Genomic DNA, 24173 nt, shown 5'->3' on the forward strand with positions numbered 1-24173 from the left:
TAGAGAACCACCCGGGGGCTCTGCTCAGGAGCTCTGCTCAGGCTGCTGCAGGGACCCCAAGCCTGGGGAGGCAGAAGTGGGAGGCAGTGCCTCTGTGGGCTGAGGGCTGAGCCCAAACCCTGTCCCCTCCATGGGCTGCCCTTTCCCAAGCACACCCAAAGCACCTACTCTGCAGAGGTGGCCCTGGGCCAAGCCCTGTCCCCAGTGCAAGGGCCCTGTGGTGAGAACATCCACACACAGGGAGCTATTGGGGACCGACTCCTTGCTGATGCTGAGCTTTTCAGCAAACCCTTCCCCAGCGCCCACCCACTCTGTGCCAGGAACGTTCCATGTGACTGGTGCCCCTCTTTTCTCTACTTTATATACTAGGAAACTGGAGCATGGAACGGTGGGTGACAGGGAGGCGGGAGTTCAGCCCAGCCCTCTGTGAGCAGCACTGGACTGTCTGCCACGTGGGGATGACAGTGACTTTGGTGACAGCTAGCAGATGAGCCCTGGCTGGCGGAGGAACTCCCAGAGGCCTGTGAGCAGCTGCACTGGGGTCCGCCGCCGGGGCTTGGAGGTAACATGAAGGATCCTCACCAAGGGAATGACGAGCTGGGACCCGAGGGTCACACTCCAGGGAAACTGAGGCAGCCTCAGGAGCCACACACCAGAAGAGGCCACCAGAGAACAGAGTGGAGGAAAGAGAAACAGAGGGAGCCGTAGCACCCACCTTACCTGTGACAAGCGCCTCCCTCCGCCCTCCCCTCCTTCCTCCATCCACCCCCGCCCACGCCCTCCCCATCATCTCCCCCATGAGTTCATTTGGTCCTCGCCATGCTGGGTTCTGTGCTGGCACTGGGGATTCGGCACCACCGGGAAGACGTGGGCCTGGTGTTGCCCTTGAACCTTGCAATCCATGAAGGTGAAACAGTAACTACACAGCAGAAGCTCATCTGGGCCAGAGCAGAGCAAAGTCACCAGCTGGAGAAGAACCTAGGGTCTCTTAGGGACGGCATTCCAAAACTGGATGCTGAGTCCAAGCCCAGGAGACAGGCAGGGGAACACTCCTAACAACAGAATCATCCCGGCATCCTTCATCCAGCAGTCCCTGGACCCATCTTCTAGGTTCGGATGTGGCTTGGCCCCAAGGTTTCTGTGCTGGGAACCTGGTCCCCAGAGTCGTGGTACGGGGAGGTGGTGGAACCTTTAAGAGGTGGGACCTAGTGGGTAGTCATTGGCACAGATGGGACTATGGCTTTGGAAGACATTGCAGAATGTCAGTCTGCTTCCTGTTTGGGGACATGGTAATTTCCTACCATAATATGACACAACCAATAGGTCCCACAACAGAGCGAGCCAGTGCAAGTGGCATGCTCTGAACCTCCAGGATTGTGAGCTTAATGAACCTCTTTTCTTCACGAAGTTAGCCTGTCTTCAGTATTTTGTTATAGTAACAAAAATGGGCTGATACACTCCCCATCTATCCATCTACCATCCTGATTCTTTCCTGTACTTATTAACTTCTTGTTCAACACTTAGAGCGTGGGAGGAATCCATTGGTAGGACTGCGTTCAGCTGCCAGCTTCACTAGGCACTGACATAATGCCCACGCCTGAGTTCCCTCTGTAGATGGGATAACGATGCCTCCTGGGAGATGGTTGCGGAATGAGCTGAGGACCGAGTGGATGGCAAGAGTCACCCAGCACAAGACAGAGGCTCCTTAAACAGCAGCGATTGTTCTGCCACCAGCCAGTCATGGAGCGTCTGCCCACACACTCAGGGATGGACATGATAACCCAACCTCTGGGGCCCACAGGTGCCATCTGGCTCCCCCAATCAGAAAGGCTGAAACACCCGATTAACTCTGCGGGTCTCCTGAGGACCCTACAGGGCGGGTGCTGATATCCCAACTCTTCAGATGAAAGAAACGGTGGCACACAAAGATGGTGGACAGTCCAGGCCCCTGCAAGTGGCAAGGCTGGCCTCCCGATCCACCACCGTGCCCAGCCCCGGCCACCTCGCCAGGTTTCACTGAACTCAACACAACTGCCCCTGGGCCTCTGGGATACCTGAGGGTGTCTGTGCTAGCTGTTGGTGACCACCAGGCTTTCTCTATGGGTTTGGGTTTGTCAAGCTCCCGACACTCAACATTGAGACCATGGCAGCATGAGGTGGCGGAAGTGCCTGGCCCTGACTCTGTGCCTCATCAGGGGTCCAGCCACAGGTGTATGTGTCCTGCACCCTGCACTCCAAAGTTTCTCTCCTGCCTCTGCCGTGGCATGGGAAGGGACCCTGTCTGGCCAGGTCCTGAGATGTTTCGTAACACGGGACCAGGCCACACATGGTGTTCAAGACACCACTGGACCTGGCTTGGCGCACCTTGGAGGACTCCTTCAGGCAAGCGTTGACAGTGCTGTGCTCGGGGATTCGTGTTGACGGGCACTCGACCTGTCAATGAGAAGATGCTTGCTGGGCATCTCTGCGGCCCCACACCCGCCTAGCCGCTTACACATACAATTTCAGTGAATCCTCACTATATCGGTTACTGTGAATTTGGCTCCAAAGATCAAAAGTACCTTTCTCTGACTTAGCAATAAGTCATTCGATTATCTCACAGAACGGGAAGTCCATAGGACAGGGTTCCAGGTTGAATACAGACTCTATTTTTAGAATGTTTTGTTTGTCACTTTTAGATATACATGACAGTAGAGTTTATTTTGACACATCATACATGCATGCACTGTAACTTCCCATTCTTGTGTTTGTACATGATGTGGAGTTTCACTGGTCATGAACATAGGAAAGTGATGTCCCATTCACTCTACTATCTTTCCTATTGCCGTTCCCCCTCCTTTCCCTTCTTTCCCCTTTATCTAATCCAATGAACTTCTATCCCCTCCCCACTTATTGTGAGTCAGCATACACACAGCAGACAGAACATGCAGACTTTGGTTTTTTGAGATTCGCTTATTTCACTTAGCATGATTGGCTCCAGTTCCATTCATTTACCGACAAATATCATAATTTCATCCTTCTTTGAGGCTGAGTAATCTTCCATTGTGTATATGTACCACAGTTTCTTTATCCATTCATCTGTTGAAGGGCACCTAGGCTGGCTCCATAGCTTATCTATTGTGAATTGAGTTGCTACAAACCTGGATGTGGCTGCATCGCTGTCCTGTGCTGATTTCAAGTCCTTTGGGTATACACCAAGGAGTGGGATGGCTGGGTCACATGGTGAAGAACCCTGACTCTTTTCTTCCCTCCATTCCTTTATCCTCAGGCTTGTGCCTCATACACCAAAATGGCTACTGCAGCTCCAGCCATGACTTTTACACACCAGGAAGGAACAAGATGAACAGAGGTATTTTTTTTCTCTTTTTGAGAAAGGAAATCCTTTGTAGGCCCTACCTGCAGGTCTCCTCCTCCGTCCCATTGACTAGACCTGGGTCCAAGTCCACTCTCACGTTACTGAAGAGAAACCATCCGAGTCGTCTCAGGCGGGATCACGTCCACGGGTACAAGCCCGTGGCTCCTGGGAGCAGCCCCACATGCTCTGGCATCCCCTTGGTAATAAGCTGCGGGGGACAAGGGAGGAGAAGGAGCGGTCACTGTGTAAGCCACAGGCGGAGCATCCCTACTGAGGCCTGGAGCCGAAACGTGCTGGGAAGTGAGAGTAGGCCACGCACAGCACGGGAGTGGAAGAGAGGTGCTCAGGGAGGTGGCGTCCCCAGGCTGCGCCCGGGTTGGGGTGGCACGCTGAGGAAAACGCACAGGTGGGGACGTGCAGGGCTGCTCGGAGACCGCAAGCAGGAGCTTGGGCGTCGCCCGGAGACCAACCTGGAGGCTGCATCAGAGGTCCATCTGGAGAGGATGGCTGGACTTGCGCAGATGGGGCCCCCATAAGGGTCCTCGCCCCCTTTCCCACAGTCCAGCAGACAGCAAGGCCCGGAGCTCGAACTCACTGGGGATAAAAGTGCCCAGAGAGACTGGAGCCAGCTCCTGCCCATGTGCGGGAAGAGGAGCCCATAATGACAGGCTGGTCTGAGTGCAGAGTGGTCCCTGACAGCTGGAGCCGGGGCGGGGCTCCTCTGCAGATTCCTATCATTTCTTGATGGGGGACTGACAGGCGTCCTAGCTTGCCCCAGGGAGAGGGGAGAGAGGGAGGCAATGAAGAGAAGCAGGAGCAGCCTAGAGAAGCGGGAGGAGGGCATTCTCCAGGGGAGCTGCTGCCGGGTCCCGGCCTCCACCACACGCTCCTGCACGCGCCCCTCCCCACCTCTTGGCTGAACCGCGCTCCTCGGTGAGAACTTTCTGCCCCGTGGCCCCAGTGAAATCACAGCCTGGAACTTTCCCTTTAAGAGCTGTCAGAGCTGGGGAGGCTGGCCAAGCTGGGGCTGGAGGTGGGGACAGAGGGAAGGGAGAAAAAAAGAGAGAGAGAGAAAGAAGCAGGAAAAGTTTTTTCAGAGGAAAATGCAGGGTTTGTCCTTCACCCTGACGTCAGATCTTGCTTTAATAAAACCCCCCAAGGGCTGCAGAGGAAGCGTATCTGCTGCTCCTGATGGGCAGGGCCAGTCTGGGCCCAGCTCCCCAGAGAGGTGGCCAGATCCTCTGCGCTGATCCGTGGATGCCGTTGTCCTCGACTTCCAGGCATGCGGTGGCTCCTGCCCTGGACGCTGGCGGCAGTGGCAGCAGCAGCGGTGGGCAGCACCCTGACCACGGTGAGTTCTGCCTGGAGGGGCTCCGAGAAGGGGCCCAGCTCCCTTCCCACCCGTCCTGCTGGGGGCCCAGGCAGGAGAAGGACTGGGGTGGGGGGCAGGGAGGTGCCCATGAGGGACGCCGGCGAGCAGAAGGCAACTCGGGGTCAGCTGAACCTGGCGGCACAAGGAACAAGGGGTGCTCGTGGGGAAAACCACACGGATCCCGTGTTTCCACTCCCTCCTGAAGTAAGATGGAAAGGGGCCTTGGGAGCGGGGGCCGGGGCTGCGCTCCAGGCGGGTGCGTCCGGCCGGGCTGCTGTGTGAACTTGGGCTGGTCACTCACCCGACCAGGTGGCATAAAGAAGGAGCTGGTGGGGGCTTCTGAAGTCTCTGGGAGTGAAGACTCCACCTCTCGGGGCTGGACAGTCCATAGGAGGGGAGCTGGAACCCAAGCATGGCTGGGAAGGGGACTTGCAGCTTGGGACGCAGCTCCGCAGCGCAAGCAAGGCTGGGGCTCCCTGTGGGCACTGCTGCCCCGGGCTTCTCCACGGGCATGGCGGGCAGCACAGGTGCGCAGGTCTGGCCCGCAAGGCCCAGGGCGTCCCGAGGGCTGCCTCCCACCTGCATCCCAGGCACACCGGGGCAGGGACACAGGCTCTACCTCCCAGAGGCCAGGGCAGAAGACACGTGGCAGCCCTAAGCCAGCCTGCTGGAGCCAGAGTGGGCGGGAGGCAGAGCCAGGCGGGTTGGGGCAGCCAGGGGTGGGCAGCTGGGCAGCTGCTGACCGCGAGATGCCTAGGCTGGGGCCGGAGCCTGTGCCAGGGCAGCAGGAGGCAGTGGGGGGATGCAGGACTGCCTTGTACCCAGGGCCTCCCTTGGGATCCTTCCACCTGGTCACGGACCAGGAAACTGAGGCTCCGCATTAAGCTGCTTGCCTCTGGGCTCAGGGACCCCATGTCTGGTTTAGGGGGCTCTGAGGCCAAGAGCTGGCACCCACCGAGAAGCTGGCTGCGAGCATCCCTCAGAGTTCCGTGTGTGTAAGGACGTCTGGGAGTGTGGGGTCCCTGGTCAGGACCTTGGGTCATGGTGTCCAGCCACCCAGAAAAAAGATATTGGCTCCATTTACAGGTGAAAGACACGAGGACTTTGAGCAGGATGGGACCTGCCGGGGGCGGGGAGGGGGTGCACACTCAGATTTTGATGCCAAATCCCAACCTTTCTTCCAGAGCTTTCCCAGGTGGGGGAAGCTGTGTTTCCTCCACCCAGAGCAGGGGGAACAGGCGGGCCAGCCCGCTCAGCTCCGGGTGCAGGTTTGCAGGTCACGGTGACTGTTTCACAGTGGCTGGAGATCCAGCAGGAGAGGAGCCGGCCAGTAGGTCCAAGACCCCAGAGTCATCTCTGCCCCCGAGCCTCCGGGGTTGGGGAGGTGGGGTGGAGCTGAGGGTGAGGGACTCACAGCAAAGGAGCCCAGAGACCCAGGCAGGAGGCTGGAGGGAGGGCTGCCAGGCAGAGCTCCAGGACCCCTGTGCCACACAGCCCCTGTCGGGCACTCGGCTTCCCATCCGGCCCTTGCTAGAGGACCAGCACCTGAGCTCTCCAGGCATCTGCAAAGCCCCTTGTGGAGATCTGGGGAGAAAGGGGAGTGGAAAGAGGGGGAGGGAAAAGGGGGCAGGCAGGGGGGGAGCCTGGCTCTGCCCAGAAGCCAGTGCTTCTTGCTCACTGGATAGCCAAATCCCATGCCCGCACCCTCCCGGATTCATATGTTAAGGGAGTGCAAGTCCCCTAGGGTCCCCGAGGATCTTAGTGGAAAAAGTGATTATAAACATCCATATGGAAGAAAAAGTGTGTGAGATTGCCAAGAAAACTCTGAGCAAGTAGAGCTGGGAGGCAGGCTTGCAGCTGGGTGAAACCTGATAAAACCAAGCCTGGAGGTACTGCCACGGAGAGGGGTGCCAGCAGGATTGAGCCATCCAGCGTGGGGCAGGACAGCCACCATGGAAACAGCCGAGTGGCTTGGGGAACCCAAGATTCGATAGAGGTACTATAGATAGAACTTACTTCATCTTACTTTCCTCCTTTGACATTTATTGAGTGCCTACCACCTGCTAAGTTAGTGAGCTCTTAGCCCAATGTCAGGGCGGGACTAGACATCAGGCCTGGCCCCTGCTCTAACGCTCACTCCCAGTCCTTAAATTGACATTAAGCACCCCTAAATCCTTTTAACAACAGTACCAAGGGGACATAATCATCTCCTTTGTAGAGACAAAAATAGAAGCACGGAGAGGTTAAGTAATTTACCCGAGGTCACACGCTAGCAAACCATGAGGCTGGCAACTGAACTTAAGCTGAGCACTCCTCAAGGCAGCCTCCTGCTTCCCTCTTCTGAATACTTGTGGGATGTACATGGTCCCTGTCCCAATAGAGTTTATAGGTTAGTGTGTAATGGGAAACACAGAGTGATGTCATCCAGAGCAGAGAGGCTGGGGTACAGGCTGTCATCTCAACAGGTCCCTCTGCCCATGGGACCAGTTAACAGAGGCCAGCAAGCCCCTGACCATCAGGCTCTCTGCTGCTGAGCCAAGCACATGACATTTGAGAGAAACTCTTGGAAGCACAAAACTGGGCAAACAAGTGTCAGGGAGCCGATGCCCAGGCAGATGTCAGACCTGAGGTGTGCACAGCTGTGAGGTGAGGCTCCAGCTGTCCCCCATAGTGCGTGTCAGAGGAGCAGCTGCCTGAGTCTGTGTGTCTGAACATGGTGCATCCGATGCAGGAACCTCACGTGTGCAAATTCATTCTCCACCCCCAGAGCCAACCGCAGACACAGGCTTAGCTCCAGGTACGAGGGGAGAGGCAGGCAACTGGCTAGCTGTCCTGGGATCAGTGCTGGGGACTGAGCAACAAGCACTCTTGAACGTTGTGTGGGAAAACAGAGTGCAGAAGGTGGTGAGGATGGCCTCAGTGATGGTGGTTTGGGGATGGTGATGGGAAGGCGAGGACGGTGGTGTCGGTATTGGTGATAATGATGGTGGTGGTGGTGATGGTGGTAGCAGTGATGGTGAGGATGGTGATAATGATGGTGGTGATGGTGGTGATGGTGATGATGGTGGTGGTGGTGGTGGTGATGGTAAGGATGGTGGTGGTGGTGATGGTGGTGGTGATGGTGGTGGTGGAGTGGTGGATAGTGATGGTGGTGATGGTAAGGATGGTGGTGGTGGAGTGGTGGATGGTGGTGGTGGTGGTGGTGGTAGTGGTGGAGTGGTGGATAGTGATGGTGGTGATGGTAAGGATGGCGGTGGTGGAGTGGTGGATGGTGGTGATGGTGAGGATGGTGATAATGATGGTAAGGATGGTGGCAATAATAAGGTGATGGCGGTGAAGATGGCAGTGGTGGTGACAAGGACACCTTCCCTCTGGGAAGGTCTGCCTCTCATGAGCTGGGGTCAGAGTGAGGGCCCCTCGACACTGTGCTTTTCACAGCTCACCGGTCCCTGTGGTGGGCCCACTCATTCCCGCTTCTGGAGGTGCGGCCAGGGGAGTCTGCTTGGCCCTCCCGCGGAGTTGGCTGGGGGAGGCGAATCTTTACAGTTGCAGGGAGGGGTGAGCCGAGGACTCAGTGCTGAGCGGAAGGTAAAGGCACTGATTCTGGGCCGGACTTGAGTTCTTCAGAGGAGCCTGCATGTGAGCTGGGCCCCCAGGATCCTGTGTGCATTGGATTTCAAAGCCAGCAAATCAGACCGACTCTAGTCCCTCCTCCATCGCCCACATCCTGACGCTGATCATCCAAGGATCCTCCTCCACCTCTTGAACAAAGAGGGAGCTGGAGGGAGGAAGGGAGCCAGGATCAGGAGCAAAGCTGGGCCTCTCAAAACATGAATAGCGGGCATTCCAGGGATGTGATAAGATGGGGCCCGCCCACCCAGGTCTGGGGTCTGCAGGCAAGTTCAGGCTCTGGCTTCCACTGCGGACAGACAACACCCTGACGGGCCGGGGAGTGAGAGGAGAGCCATGAGGAGCCCAGGCACCAAGGAGAGGAAGGGGTCTCTCCAAGACCCCTGCGTAAGCCTGGGAGTGAGAGAAGGCAGGCGAGCCTTGGGCCTGCCCAGGGCTAGGGAGGGGCACAGGTCCTGCAGTGGACAGATTTTGTAAGAGAGCGGGGGACTCAGCCCTGCCCTGGGTGGAACGTAGACCCGCCTGTGTTGCTAGAAGGCACCCAGGAGCTGGCTCCTTCACTCCTGGGCGGACCTGTCTTTGTACAAGCTGCAGGGCAGGGCTCCCGGGGGGGCCGAAGGCTGCTGCCCCTCTGGAGGGAGCCTCGTTTACCTTTGTGCCCAGAAGGCTGTGTCCCGCGCTCTGGGAGGGCCCGTTAGACAGCCTTCCTCCCCCAAAGCTCTCCAGACCCTTTGCCCCTCTGCCCACGTCTCCCTGTCATTCTGCCAGCCAGGCTCCTGGGCCACGGCACCTCAGAGAGCCAAGAAGGATGAGAGCAGCTTCGACCCCTGGATCCCCGTCTCCACGGCTCCCAGTCAGGCCCTGCGCCTGCTCCGCCCACCCCAGGCTCATGGGGCCTGCACAGGAGCCCACGGCTCCGGCCATGGCAAACCCCTTTCCCACCCTGGTCAGTGTCGTGGACCAACACCGTCCTTATTTCCCCCAGGGCACCTGTAGGTCCTGTCTTGCCCTGCAGAAGGAGACACGCAGCCCAGCTGGCTCTCTGGGGGACGTGCTCACGATGAGCCGCCTTCCCCCTGCCCCTTCCCTGCAGAGCCAGCTCTTGCTCAGTGGCCGCCTCTGCTCCTGCAGCAGTGGGCCTTTGATGGTGCTGTCCCTCCACCAGCCCTGCTCCTGCCTTCATCCCTGTTGGCCCCCCGCGTACCCCATCAGCCGACCCTGGCGCATCAGAGGGGCTCGGGGTGTACTCGCAGAGCGAGTGGATTCAGCCAGAGCACGCCTGGGGGTGTGGGCAGGACGTTCACAGGGCAGGGACCACTGCCCTTCCTGACACCGGTGGGGACTCGGCTGCTGAGGGGAAGGAGCGCGCTGGGGAGGCCTGGACCCGACTGCTCGGAGGGCAGTGGCGAGTGCTGACTTTCGGGCTCAGTACCCGAGTACAGAGTTGGGGTCAGGAGCCCAGCCCCAAGCAGGCTCTGCTTTCTCCCTGAGGCTCGACAAGGAAAGGGGACAGGAAGACCCGCTCGGCCTACGCTCCATGTGGGGCCATACAGTGCCTGGTTAGCCTGGGGACAAGAGCCAGCTCCTCTCTGCACAGCCCCAAGAGCTTCCATCCCCGGGGCCACAGTTACGGTGACGTGGGAGCCCAGCTCACAGGGCCCTGTGGCAGGGAAGGGACAGGTCGGTGCTGAGCAGGTGAGAAGCCACCAACAAAAAGAGTGATGTCCAGGAGCATGGGGTCAAAGGGTGCTGTCCCCAAGTTCCTTTCGTTTCTCAGCAGAGCTGGAAGGTGCCACATGGCTTGGGGTTGGCAGCCGCCCATCCTACCAGTCGCTGTCCTTTGCTGTTAAGTCTGCCCCCTCGCCCCCACCGCCCTCCCAGATGTGCCCTGCACAGCTCTTTCTTTCTGCTCGCAGTGGCCGAGGCCTGATGCTGGCAAACTTCAGCTCTTAAACAATCCCTACTGCGTGCTGTGGATCACATGGGCTGTGCCGCACGTCTTGTAAATCCCCACAAAAGCCCTGCGTGGTCCAAAGGAGGCGGAGGAGGCGCAGTCCCCTGCCATCCACTCTCCCAACACAACCAGATTCCCAAGCAGCGCTGGTGGACCAGCTCCCAGGGCTGTCCTGGTGTGTTGGCCTGGGCCTGGGTCCCCTCCGGAAGAGGAAAGGGAGATGCTGAAGCTCAAGTTCATAGCTATTAACTTCAGACAATTAGGAAATTGTAACTAATTGTATTGGTGTGATAATCATATGAGGATTGGATTTTTTAAAAATTCCTCATACTTTAAAGATCCACTCTGAAGACTCTCAGGTAAAATCACAGATGTCTAGGATTTGCAGATTTCTAAGAATAAAGAAGCATGCATATGCATGGTAGCAAGAAAAAAAACAAGATTAACAGGTGTTGATAGTTATCAAAGCTGGTGATAGGTATGTGGGGTTCATTATACCATTCTCCCAACCTTGTGAAGATTAGAACATGTCTCCAACAAAGAAGTAACACATTTCAAATTGTATGTGCAAATATATGTAATTATATACATGACATTATATTTAATTATATAATATATTGTATGTTATGTATAATAAATAATTACATCTTATAGATTAAAATATTGCATATTCTATATTTTATAAAACATATTTTACATATGCAACTGTATAATTAAATTCAGCATCTATACATTATTATACATAATATAGAATACACAATATATGTCAATGCTTTTGCTGTGGTTTCTTGAAACACGTGAAAACCGTCCCAGGTACCCACCGAGATGCCCGAGGCCCCGGCAGGGGCTGTGGGGGCCGCCCTCACCCCAGGGTGCGCTTGTCTTTTTCTGATCCCTCCCCTCCGAGGGGTGGGGCCTCTCTGGTCGCTCTCAGCTCTCAGCCCTGCGCTTGGAAGTCAGCAGATGTTTGACAAGTGAGCGAGCCAGCGTGTGAATGAATGCTCATGTTTGGAAAGAAACCTGGCTTCCTTCCCTCCTCCTCTCTCCACGCAAAGTCAGCTTCCTCACCACAGACTCACAAGGCTGCGTTAGAAAATCTCAACTGACCCTCTTTACCCCACCGGCCGGGGCCTTCAGCTTCCAGGAACCCACCAGCTAATCTGCGAGGCTCGGGCAGTGCTGGAGGATGGGAACGTCCCAAAGCCCTCAACCCAGGTGCCTTGGGGGTTTGGAGCCCAGAGCCTCCCAAGAAGGTGGTCTAAGGAGGACAGCGCCCCCAGAGGCACAGACCCACTCCTGAGAGGCACTGGGGAAAGAGGTGGCCTCTTGTAGCCAACTCAGTCCTGCACCGCAAACAAGAAGCAAGCAGAGGGCAGGCAGATGGACCGAGGGAAGGCCCGCAGCCCTGGCCCAGCCCCATCCACACCTCCCTCTTCCCCGAAGCCTTTCTTTTCAGTAGAACTGTGGGCAAAAACTGCTGCCAGGCAGGGCACCCAGTTCCTGGAAGCCCCGGCTGTGGTCCCTTCAGGCCATTCCTGCCTCCACCCTGCCCCCTAGTGGAGCATCTAGGTGCAGCCTTCCAAAGGCAGACCTGTGTCCATCCTACTGTCCCCTGGCACCCAGGCCTGGTGCTGGGCCCCAGGGAGGTAGGAAAGGGCAGCCCCTCCCTGGGCCATCCCGCAGGCTACTCTTCTCTCCCTCTGGGGCCTGGCTCAACTCCACTGTATTAGAATCCTCCCTGCAGGCGAGGGCCCGTCTCCATCTGAGCACCAGGTGCATGTGTGATGGGCAGCTGGAGGGCAGTGGAGAAGGGAGTGGCACAGCATCACAAGGGAGGGCTCTCAGGGACACTCTGGAAGCATATGCCGCTTCCTGGCCACGAGACCTTGGGCAAGTTACCTACGCGCTCTGGCTCTCGGTTTCCTCGTGTCTGAAATGGGGACAACACTAGTAACTGCTCGGGAGGGCTGCTGGAGAATGGTCACCACTAACACCACTCTGCAGACAGGGGAATGGGCTCAAGAGAGTGAGCACAGCCCAGGACCCAGAGCTGACAATGGTGGAGCTGGCTGGCACATGGGGTCCCCTCACCAGGCCTGTGTCCTGGTCACCACTGAACCACGCACACCTCAGAAGAGAGAGGGCGTATCTCCCTCATCAGTGGGACGTGGTCCTCTGGTGGTCCACCCACTCTGCCGCTTCCTGCCCCCACGCCCACCGCCAGGCAAGAGCATAAAGCTGCATTAGCACTCAGGTGTGAGGTTCACATTATAGACTCAGGTTTCCAGACCCAGGGTCAGAGAGCTGAAATACACCATAACACCCATGAGTACCTCTCACTCTGAATATCGTCTCAAAAAGACCTGTGCAGGATTTCCTCCTGGGCTGTGGTACTGTTCCTTCTCCATGGAAGTCAGCTCAAGCGTGACTGCAGCGCCCTTTAACCCACCTACTGATTACCTTTAGTCCAGAGGGGTTAAGTATGTGGCATGTCAGGGTCTGATCTTTGGTAGATGCTCCTTTTTTCTTTTCTCCCTTTTAATGCGTTTTACAAAACATGGAGGGAAAATACATGGTCTCCAATCGTCTGCCTAGGGCCTGCTTACTAAGCAGCGCAGAGGAACCACAGAGGGACTTGGGCACCACTGCTCTGCAGGACTGTGCTGGGGCATCTTCAGGCTGTCGGGGGTAAGGCACCAAAGTACCAGTGTTGAAAGTGTCCTTCGAAAGTCAAATGTTTAAAAGGAGGTGAGTTGTAGGCCGGCCTTCTCCCTCCTCTCTGCCACTAAGGCAGGCTCCGCCCTCTCCCGTGGAAACCCAAGGGTTGCCTGTTAGTGAGCAGGCTCTGAACCAAAGGCAGATGTCCATCTGAAGCCGGTGCAAAGTGGGATCCAGGGACCTGCATTTAGCAGGTTCCAAAGGCCAGTGGTTCTCAAACTTTGCTGAGTTCAGAATCACCTGGAAAGATCCCAGTGTCCAGGCTACTCCCCATACCCCTAAGTCAGGATCTCTGGGAAAGTGGTCAGACATTAATGTGTATTCAAGCTCCTAGGTGCTTCTAAAGAGCAGGAAAGTTTGGGAACCACTGATGCACTTTGATTCTGTTTGAGATCAGCCAGGGATCAGCCTGGGTAGTGGAGGAGGGGCAGGGCCAGGTGGAGCCTGAGTCAGGTGGCAGGGTAGGGGTGTGGCCAGAGCCTGAGGGGCAGAACTAGGCAGGACCAGCTGTGACCCAGCCAGCCCTGGGCATCCTGCTCTGCTCGGAAATCTTGGAGTCGCCACCTCCTTTTCTTCCCCATAAACACAGTGGTGTCTGCAGAGGGTCTGATTCCAGCAGCTTGTGGTGAAAGAGACTTTTATATGAACAGCTTCAGTTTGGAAGGACAAAGAATGTTTTTCTCTCTTCTTCCGATCTTCCCAGACAACATTCTCTTTGCTCTGATTTTCCACTAGGCCCATGTGTCAGTGTGTTTGAAAATATCAGTGTCTCCCCTGCTCCACGGGCACTGTCACCCGGCTCATGGTGCATAAGAGGGTGGCAGTCAGGGGAAGCGTCAGGGTTTGGGCAGAATCCTGCCTGTGACCAGGAGAACAGAAGGGGCTCTGATCCCCGGGGAAAATGAGAAGAGGGAGCAAGGGCCCAGGAAAGCGTCCTGGAGTTTGAGGAGCAGATCCAGCCTGAAGAACGAGAGTACCATTCAGGAGATCCTGGGGTCCCCAATGTACACCCCATGTACACACTCCAATGTACACCCTCAATGAACACCCCCATATATACACTCTATGAACAAACCTCAGTCCATACACCCCGTGAACATAACACATGTACACACCCCAAAGTACACCCTCATATAAACACCCTATGAACACACCCCATACGCGTACCCCACGAACACATCCTGGCTAAGCTGTCAGCCCTCCATGGCGGAATCCACAGGCAGCCCGGTTTTCTTCTGTGCACACGGGGTGGGGGTTGCTTGGTTATCAGGAGTCTGGGCTACTTGTGACTTGCAGTCAAATGCCCAGGACCCCCATGCTGGGCAAGACAGTGGGACGGGGAGGGTCCCCAGCATTGCACAGCTGTGGAGGGTCTTCTGCCTGGACTGTCTGGGAGCCTGCGACCACTAGGTGGTGCCAACAGCAAAGGTTGAGCCCGAGGACGCAGGAGCCCAGCCCTCCAGTGTGATCCCTTAAGCCTTGCGCCTGGTCCCAGGGAAGCCTCCCTGCAGCTCTGTAACCAGCTGTATGCTGGGGCCAGGCAGGTACCTGAGAAGGCAGCTTCCTCTAGGGGATCTGTAATTTGGTGAGGAGACCCGTGGAGTGGTCACCCACCAGCTCACAGCCCAGCCCAGCCCAGTCCAGACCCCAGCCCTGTACTGGGCACCAGATAGGAGGGATGCACAACCACATCCAGGCAGGGTTAGTGCTTGAGTGGTCACAGGCCAGGCCCAACGTGTCCCCATGTCCTATGTCCTCCACCCTCCCAACAGCTCCCGGAGTGGAGGGTACTGTGTCCACCATGCTGAGTCTCTGAAAGGTCAGCCAGCCAGTCCACAGCCACACAGAAAGAGCCCCCGTGCCACTGTGTCAGCTCTCATGTCATTTCTTGACTCCCAAACTTAGCACTGAGAGGAGAGGATCAGGACATGACATCTTGACTATCAGATGACACCAAAGACCTTCAAGGTCAGTGATGCCCAGTCACCCCGTCGCCCAGCAGGCTCCTGGGAGCACCGCTGTGTGCCACCTGGTGTTTCAGGCGCAGGCCCAGACTCCACCCTCAGCAAGTCCCTTCCAGCCCCACCCCAGCCTGGCTCTCGGGGCAGGAAGGCCTCTGGGGGAAGGGCACTTATTTTCTCTGCCAGGGAGGGCTGACGGCACAGGGCCCCTCAGGGACGGCCAGGGTGTTCACGGGGCTCCCGGGCTTCTAGGGCCATGGTCCTGCAGGGGAATGCCTCTCTCCCTGGCGTCAGGAAGCCAGCTGCACTGCCACCCCAGAGTGCTCTTCGCCCCCACCAGCAAGGCCTCCCCAGCCATGCGGCTATGGGCTTGATTCCCTTGGCTGCCCAGGGTATCTGCCTCTCCCCACAGAGACATCACCCTCTCTTCCCCAGTGAGGACTGGCTCTGTGCCAGGTGACATGCAGGCACCTGGACAGCAAGAACATCCTGCCCTCATTCCCATGCTGCGCACAGGCTCTCACCCAAACAGGAGTGCGGGTGTCCAGCCACTGAGAAGGCACAGCGCCTGAGCTTGGGGGTTCGTGGGTCGGCGTGCGCTCAGGGGAAGGCCTTGGGAGCCAGGTGGGGCGGGCATCTCGGCCCTCGGGCACTGCACTGCAAGGGGCTGGAGGTCCAAGGAGACCAATGTGCCTGGGCCCCCCAGTCAAGCCTAGAGGTGACAAAGGCCCCCGTCAAGATTTGCTTGTTTGACTTTCAAAGGTCCTTTCTCCTTTCCATTGATGTTCAGGGCACATATGACGTGCCAGGCCCAGAACCGAGGTGAGACTAAGGCAGCCCGTCACTTCTGATCCTCTCAGCCAAGCGAGCAAGGATGAGCCCCCCACATGGCAGGGCAGTTCCTGCCCAGGCATCCAGGACTTTCTGCTCCAGGTGCCCAGTACCTTCAGGGAACTCGGTGCCACCTGAATAAACCCCCCTAATGCCTGTCTCTTCCACAAGCTGTGGGTTCCCCCAAGCACACAGAAAGCTTACATTTATCTTCAAATGCCTAAAATTTAAGAGAAGCTACAAGCTAGCTCAGCAAATGTTTGTTGAGTGAATGAAAGAGTCCAGAGAAGGCCAAGGTCAAAGGCAGGTAAGTGGGGGTTAGGAGAGGCATTTGTGTCTAGGCCTTGACACAGATTGCATCCATGGCCTCATTGGGTCTCAGTTCCCTTCTCAAGAAGAGAAGAAGAATTTGTCTAAATTACTCAGCACCACAGTCTGTACTCTGAGCATGAAATGCAGATTTCTAAGCCACATAGATTGGGGCCCCTCTGGGTCCAGAGAGAGCATCCTGGAGCCCAGCTGGCCCCACCTTCCTGCCCCACAGAAGCCCTGGCCTCACGCCTGCTTGCCCCAGAATTCAGGGGTCACGGTTGAGCCCTGAAAGGTGCTCTGTGGCCTGGGAATGGCAGGGCCGCCTCCTGCCCTCACTCTGTGTCCTCAGCACAGCCTCTTCCTCCCAAGCTCTTCCTCCCAAGGCCTTGGTCTCCTCCAGAACCTAGAATGAGAGGCCTGGATGGGATTCAGGTGGCAGCTAGAGGGACAGGAAGATGCCTGGATCCCAGAGACACAGAAAGCTTGGAGATCCAGCACTGGGACACCAGGGCCCTCCATCAGACTGCCCTTCAAGGCCTGTTTCTCCTTTCAGCTGTCCGTTATGCCAATATCACATTTGCCAGAGCAGAGAAGCGACTTGCTGGTGGGGTGCTGGGCACAGGGTGTGGGGGTGCAGGTGGGAGGAGCAGAGTGGCACCCATCACCCTGGATACAGAACAAAGGCTCCTCCAGGCGAGGTTTGCACCAGCAGCCACACCCAGCCCACCTGTCCCCGGCCAAGGAGAGCCAGCCCAGGGGTGCAGAGTTCATGGGCTGCGGCTGCCACGTGCCAGCCTTTCCCGATAGACTGCAGCCTGCTGGCCCACCCCGGGCTTAAAGAGGCATCCTTGGCTGCCAGGGCCTGGGACTCAGTGGAGGCAAGACAGAGACAGGGCACCTCGAATGCAGGGAGAGCCAAGGGACGCCAGCCAGGTCACAGAAGTGTGACACTCTTGTCAGCAGGCCTTGAGCTGCCCAAAGCAGCTCCCTCCTCTGTGACCTGAGGCCTCCTCACCTGCCACTGGGGGTGTGAGGCTAAAAGGATAACAGGAAAAGACAGTCAAAGAGAAACACACGTGTGCTGAAGGCCAACCTGCACCCCACGCTTTTCAGAGATTTGGGCTCCTCAGCTTTATTGTATTGAAAAGGAAAGAGATGCCTTACTATCAAAAGCATGGTGGGAAAATGTATGCCATTCTGAACACCAGGAAGACAGGCAGGTGGCGGCAGTTCCCTTAGGGTTTCACCCCCCTTCACTCTGCCTTTCCCCCACAGGCCCTCTCTCCAGTCCCCACGGCCATGACCTTCACTCCAGCGCCACTAGAAGACACAACTGCAAGCCCCCAATTCTGCAAGTGGCCGTGCGAGTGCCCACCGTCCCCACCCCGCTGCCCGCTGGGGGTCAGCCTGATCACAGATGGCTGTGAGTGCTGTAAGATATGTGCTCAACAGCTCGGGGACAACTGCACAGAGGCCGCTGTCTGTGACCCGCACCGGGGCCTCTACTGCGACTACAGTGGGGACCGCCCGAGGTACGCAATAGGAGTGTGTGCACGTAAGTGAGAGCTTCCTACCTTCCACCTGGCCCAGGACCCCAGCTCTGGCCCGGGGCCCCTCTCCCTTGGCACACCTGCAGCCATTCATCTGGTCAGGCCTGAACTTGGCAGGAGGCACCTCTATCCCAGTCCAGCCCATGGTGAGAAGCCACAGGCCAGGTCCCTCCTGGGGAGAGGGTGATGTCTACCTTCTTTCATATCTAGAACCTCACTTCTTGCTCCCTTCTCAGTCCTAGAAACATACTTCTCTGGTGAGGAGATTCCCCAGGGAAGATGGAAGCCTGGTTGTGTTCTCTTAGTGGGTAGAACCATCCCAAGGGATGCCAGGTAACTTCAGAGCTCTGAATAGTTTCGTAATATTATAAATTAAAATAATATGGTTAAACAAATCCAGTAGACTTCAAATAATGAAAACCAGCAGTCTGCAAACACCCCTTCTTACCAACCATGTTCTTCTGGTTGCTTACAGTCACTTTTAAATTGTAGCCCTTTCTTATATTTACCACTGCATGATTCATGCCTTCTGCTGTATTTTAATTGGCTTGGTATGTCAATTTTGGATTATCTGTTAATAATGTTGTTTGGCAGCTGATGACTTAGCTCCTCATTACCATCTAATACCTCCATTTTCTTTCAATGTCATTGCCATAATTTTTGTTTATATAATCATTAGTATTTTTTAATATTATGACTATGGAAATGATGCTCACTATAGAATAAGATAGTGTATTTGCTTGAATTTCTTTTTCAGGATGCCTCTTGTTTTTCCTGGAGTTTCTAATTGTCTTTGACTTTTCTTTGCTCTTGGTCTTTACATCACTCTCATGGCTGTCTTTACTCTTCAAGTGTTTGCTAAATTGTGGGTATCCTGTCCTATTCTGTTTCCAGAGACTGGCTCTCTGGGACTTTCTGACCTATTTCTATCTGGACTTGCATTTTCTTAGTTTGACTCATGTAAGCATTACCCACCATACGAGTCCCAGCAGGATGAAGAAAGGTACTTCAAACATCATGACATAGCAGTCTAACTCCTGAAGAGTTCCATGGAATCTAATAAATACAAGAACTCCCTTCTTCCCTTAGTGCCAAATTAAGCCTTCCCCATAATTATAACTCCACATACACCCCATTACATGTTCACACACAGTACAGTCTCTTATCACCAGATAGCATATTATACTTCCTGAGGTGGGTTGCTGGTGAGGCTTGACATAATTTCAAGTCAGACAATCCTGCCCAAGCCTTGCAGTTAACTTATGGCACTTTTCTTCTTAGCTCATTAGTTCATTTTCAACTTTCATTACAAGATATGTGTCTTTGACTTTGTAAGCAACCACCTCTCCTCCATCCTTCTCATCTTTCTTCTTTTACTGAGACTCATTATTAGTCCCACAAAACAATGTGTTCAAAGAGAACTTACAACAGGATCCCTACAGATCATTCAACATATTGGTTCAAATGTTATTCCTGAGTCCCAGTCCAGACTTATTGAATCAAATCTTTGGAAGCAGGGATACAAATCTACATCAGGTGTTTCTCATGGATGCTGAAATTCAAGACTGATGGGTAACACACAACCCAGGAGGGAAACCTAGCTCAGCCCCTTGTGTAAGAGCCACCTAAAGTTACATGAGACTGTGTCATAATTCCTGTCCACTTTTATAACTGCTCTTCAAAGTCATTAGAAAGGCAATTCAGTTCACCTCTATTGTAGGAATCTGCCATCTTGTCATATTCCAGGCATCAAATCTTTATAGATATTCCTGGATCCATAGGTTGCCTCTCCTGCTTGACTCCTCCACCAGGGCTGGAAACCCCTCCCCCATCCCTCCTCCTGCATTGGTATCTCGGGTCCTGCCCCCACTCCAGCCTATGAGCTCCCTGTCACCATGAGCCTTTTATGTTTCTTTTTTATTTATTTGGAAAAGTAAACAAACAAAAACTGTGATTCTGAGAAGAGTTTGCTGGGTTTTACCGTTCCCAAGTCTTATCTGGTCATATAGGTTTGCAGACACTGGGATAAACAAACAGGTGCTGCAGAACTTCAGAGGCGTGGAATGTTCATGTTCATTGTCAAGTCCCAGAAGGAGCCATGGCAAGAGGCCTTTTCCATTTTAAACTTACTTCAATACTGAAATATTTCATTCAGGTACTTTCTTACCCACCTTCACCACGTGGACACACACACACACACACACGCAAACTCACTAAGGTCCTACTGACTGCTGTCCTAGAAATGCTGTCACAGTGTATGGGTTTTTGAAACTTAACACAAGAAAGAAGAGTAGCCAGGTTGAAAGTGTAGGGAGGAGGACACCTCTGAGTCAGATAAGAAAAAGGATGGTCAGCTCAGCCAGCTGATGTTCCCTAAGCTGAGATACATCTGTCTTCAGGGATTTTCATGCACTTAGGTCAGGACAAGACAGGTCATAAGAACGAGCTACTTCTAACTCAGAGGGGATGGGAGGGACCACAGCAAGCTGTCAGCTCCCAGCTTTGGCTGTCCGAGGTCACCCCCTGGGCCTCAGCTGAGGTGGTGCCGTGGAAAAGTGAGCCTGGTCTTGTCCAGTCTGCTCAGTTTTCAAGAGAACCCAGAAGTCTCGATTTGTGTAGTGTGTATAAATGTTGGCAAGGCATTCGGAATGTTTTTAAAAAACACTCAGTGGGCCAAGCCAAATGCATCTGTGGGCAGAGCGTGACCTCTGAGTTAGACCGCGTGGCTATTTCGGTTGTACAAACACTGCATCTAATGCGGCTGGGTCAGGTCTGGGGGCAGCGTGGTTTGGTGGAAGCATCATGGCTGGGGTTTACAACCCTGGCCTGCTGCTGGCTAGCTGTGTGCCTGTGGGCACATCCCTCAGGGGCCTGAGGAAACCACCTCATGAAGCGGAGGAGGACCGAGGAATGCCACACGCTGACGTGACCTGCACTTTTGGGTTGCTTTGCTTCCCTCTCCTTTGTGGAAGTCATCTCAGTCCTGTCTGGGGTCATCCTCAGAGGAGGGGACAGGTCTGGTTCCAGTCCCGGCCTGGCCCCTGTCTGAGGTGAGGGAACAGTAAAATCAGACATGGTCTTTGGAGTTAGCCAACCTGAGTGGCACCCTAACATCACTCGTACAACCTAGTACTAGTAACTAAGTACTAACCGGGACTCAGGCAAGTTACCTAGTCTTTCAATCTCAGTTTCCTGGGAACGAGGAAATGTAACAGAGCACGACCTCACTGGGTGGTCGGGTTGTCAAGCGACTGGCCATGGGAGGCACCTGATAAAGACGTGGCTCCCGTTCGCCTGCTCCCGTCCATCCACCCATCTGCCCCAAGTCGCTCACGGGGTTAGTTTAGGACAGTGACAGTCAAATGCGGGGCACAGGGAGGTCTGGGCACTGTTCTGCTCCACTTGCATGAGATCCTGGAAGTCCTGCAGGAGGAGCAAAGCCAGCCAGGCCAGGCCAGGTCCTGCAGTCCGATCAGGTAGGAGGTGGTCCTGCTGAGGGGTCACCCGCAGCCACTGCACACCATCATCTGCCTCTGGACTGTGGTGGGCTGGCTCGTCACGGGGCCAGCAGCTCTCACCACATCCCCATCAAGGAGACCATGGAACCTTTCAGACACAGTGGTCGTCAACCTTGGCTGACACCAAGGCTGACACAAGATAAACATGGAGGTCCACCCCAGATTCCATGTCATGACCTGACACTGCTCTTCCCAAGGAGCCTCGGCTGGTTCTGTGGAGCCGCTGGTGCAGGATCTCTGTGCAAGGCCAGGACCACGCCCTGCCTCCCCAGGGTCTCCGCACGGGGCAGAGCCTCGGCCTCACCTGCCCCCAGCCCTCACGCACACACACTCCATGCACCCACACACACACTCTCACCTGCTCACATCCACACACACACACCAACACACTCACATGAACTTTCATCCCCCCACATTCAAACACAGACATCCAAACACACTCCCATCACACACTCCCATCCCTACCCTCCACGCATGCACCTACACAAACACATCCCTCCCACATGCACTAACACACCTCCACACAAGCTCACTCACAACTACCCACACCCCAAGACTCACACACTCCATTCACACAGGCTCACTTCCACACCCACCCCCCATCTACACAAACACACATCCCGCCACACTCCCACACACACACACTCACAGACACACAGACCTGCACACTCACACCCCTGATACATGCACAGATCCAGACACACACTCACAAAGGCTCACACTCCCATACAAACCCTGACACACTCACACCCTCATAATACACACCTACACAAACCCGCAGTCCCATGCATACACCCACACTCCCACTTACCTCTACACACTTCAAAACACCGCACACCCCCAACACACACACCTGCACCCTCTCACAGACTTACTCACAACACTCTGCCCAGAGGGCGCGGGCCAGGTCAGGGTGACTCGGAAGGCCAAGCTGAACAATCGCTCCTGGCTGCTTTCCCTCTGCGGCTTGTCTTGCTTTCCTTTGTTCTTTTCCATTCCCCTCCTCGTCTGGTGTGAGGAGCGGGCTGTGGAGTCAGGGCCACTGGTTGGAGTCCCAACTCTAACCACCCAGTTTCCTGACCTGGAGCACATAGACCATTCAACCTGCTGGACCTTTCCTGTCCGCAGTGAAGACAGTAAAACTCCGAAGAAGTCATCGGAGACCTGAGTGAGGTCCCGCACTGCAGGGTACAGGGCACGCAACCCGATGGTCAGGAGTCCTGCCTCGCTGCTCCTCCCCACGGGTGACCAGGCCCAGGAGACACAGCCCAGCAGACTCACGCACACTGGGCCTGCTCCCGCTCTGGTCACCGTGGCAGGTGACTGCACCTCGCTGAGACGTAACAGGGAAGGTGATGGTGCACTCCCCTCCAGGAGAAATAGGTAACTCACGCGCAGGCTGCAGGGAGACCCAGGCCCCGGACCCAGGCGCTGGATAGAGGATGATTCCCACGAACCGGGGGAAGGACAGAACCGCAGGCGGCCGCCCATTCCTCCTCGGTGGCACTTCCAGATGTTCTCAGGTGGTATATGGCGTCAAGCACGACTCTGGCCAGCAGCCCACAAACCCTCCCCGGAAGTCCAGGCCTGCGTGGCCGACTCCACGACTACTCAGATGCCACCCCGCCCACTCACACTCAAATCAGCTTGCCTCCCAGGACACCGTGGCTTGCTTTCCAGGGAGCCCACTCCCCGCGCCCCTCCACCAGCAAGCAGAGTCCTGCTCATGCGTCCCTCCCTGGGTCTGGTCACCACCCACTCCTGGCTCTTGCTGGGTTACTGGGCTGGCCTCTGATGCTGGCCTTCATTCCTCTTCAGTCTTTCTCTGCATTGTCGTGAAGCATGATTCACATCTTTCATTTAAGTGACTTACTGAGCACCTACTGTGTGCGTTGCATGGTTCTAGGCTGTAACTGCTCTGCACTCTCTCCTGAGCCTCCAAGGAAGCCACTTCCTGCCCCAACTCCTTCTCCTCACCCTCCATCCTCCCCTGACCCTCCTGCCACTCAGCTGGCTCCCACCTTGGTGTGCTCCTTGAAGGCTCCACCCCCAGCACCTGGGCAGGCTGCATCTCTGCTCTTTTTAGTCTTTGCAGAATCAACCTCGGCTCACTCAGGCCTTCCCAGCCCACCTGGTTTCAATCCCAAGCTGCCCACTGTTCCCAACCACCCCTCCCAGCCACACTCTTTCCCCTGGATGGAAGGATACAGTCCCTAGAACACTCCATACATAAGCCCCGAATGAGGGAACTGGGGTTTAGTGTTCAGGCGCCTTGAGGACGGGCCCCCTGGACAGGTATTGTCAGTACCCAGCTTTGTGTCCATGCCACAGGGAGCAAGCTGCCTGATCCCTCTGGGGGCTGTATCCTCACCGTGGTCTGGACCCTCAGGGGTGTGGGTGAAGCTAATGAACTCGCACGCTCCCTGTGCTCCAGGTGTGCCCAGCCCTAGGCAGCTCCTGGTGCTCTGGCTGGCCTGCCGCAGGATGAACTGGCCCCAGGAGTCTGAGCTCAGTGGGTCCAGCAGAGCCGGGGCCACAGGGGCAGACCTGGCCTCCTGGGCCTGACCTGGCCGCCGGCTGTGTTTGCAGAGGTGGTCGGCGTGGGCTGCGTCCTGGACGGGGTGCGCTACCTCAACGGGGAGTCTTTCCAGCCCAACTGCAAGTACAACTGCACTTGCATCGACGGCGCGGTGGGCTGCACGCCCCTCTGCCTCCGCACGCGGCCCCCGCGCCTCTGGTGCCGCCGCCCCCAGCGAGTGAACTTGCAGGGCCAGTGCTGCGAGCAGTGGGTGTGTGAGGACGATGCCAGGAGGCCACGCAAGACCGCGCTGCGGGACACCAGCGCCTCGGGTAGGTGCAGGCGAGTCAGGGGCGGGCCTGGGGAGGAGGGCTACACACCCCTCCACCTGGGAGTGGCTTCAGCTGCCTGCCCAGTTCAGACTCCCCGACTCAGTGTCCTCAGGAAGTCACAC

The 24173-nt window shown here is 55.9% G+C and overlaps 1 protein-coding gene across 2 annotated transcripts in view; it reads left to right on the top strand.

Moving 5' to 3' along the window:
- The first annotated feature begins 4528 nt into the window (after positions 1–4528).
- Positions 4529–24173, top strand: part of CCN4 (cellular communication network factor 4) — a 29832-nt gene continuing 10187 nt past the window's right edge. The window contains exons 1-3 of one of the 2 annotated variants that reach the window (XM_079134711.1): positions 4529–4706; positions 17409–17688; positions 23791–24051. In XM_079134711.1, the coding sequence (XP_078990837.1) occupies positions 4638–4706; positions 17409–17688; positions 23791–24051 (610 nt within the window). In that variant the 5' untranslated portion in view covers positions 4529–4637. The remainder of the gene's footprint in view (positions 4707–17408; positions 17689–23790; positions 24052–24173) is intronic. The other variant, XM_079134712.1, reaches the window with a different exon arrangement.

Source organism: Sciurus vulgaris, assembly GCF_902686455.1.
Source record: "Sciurus vulgaris genome assembly, chromosome: 1".
Taxonomy (NCBI): Eukaryota; Metazoa; Chordata; class Mammalia; order Rodentia; family Sciuridae; genus Sciurus; species Sciurus vulgaris.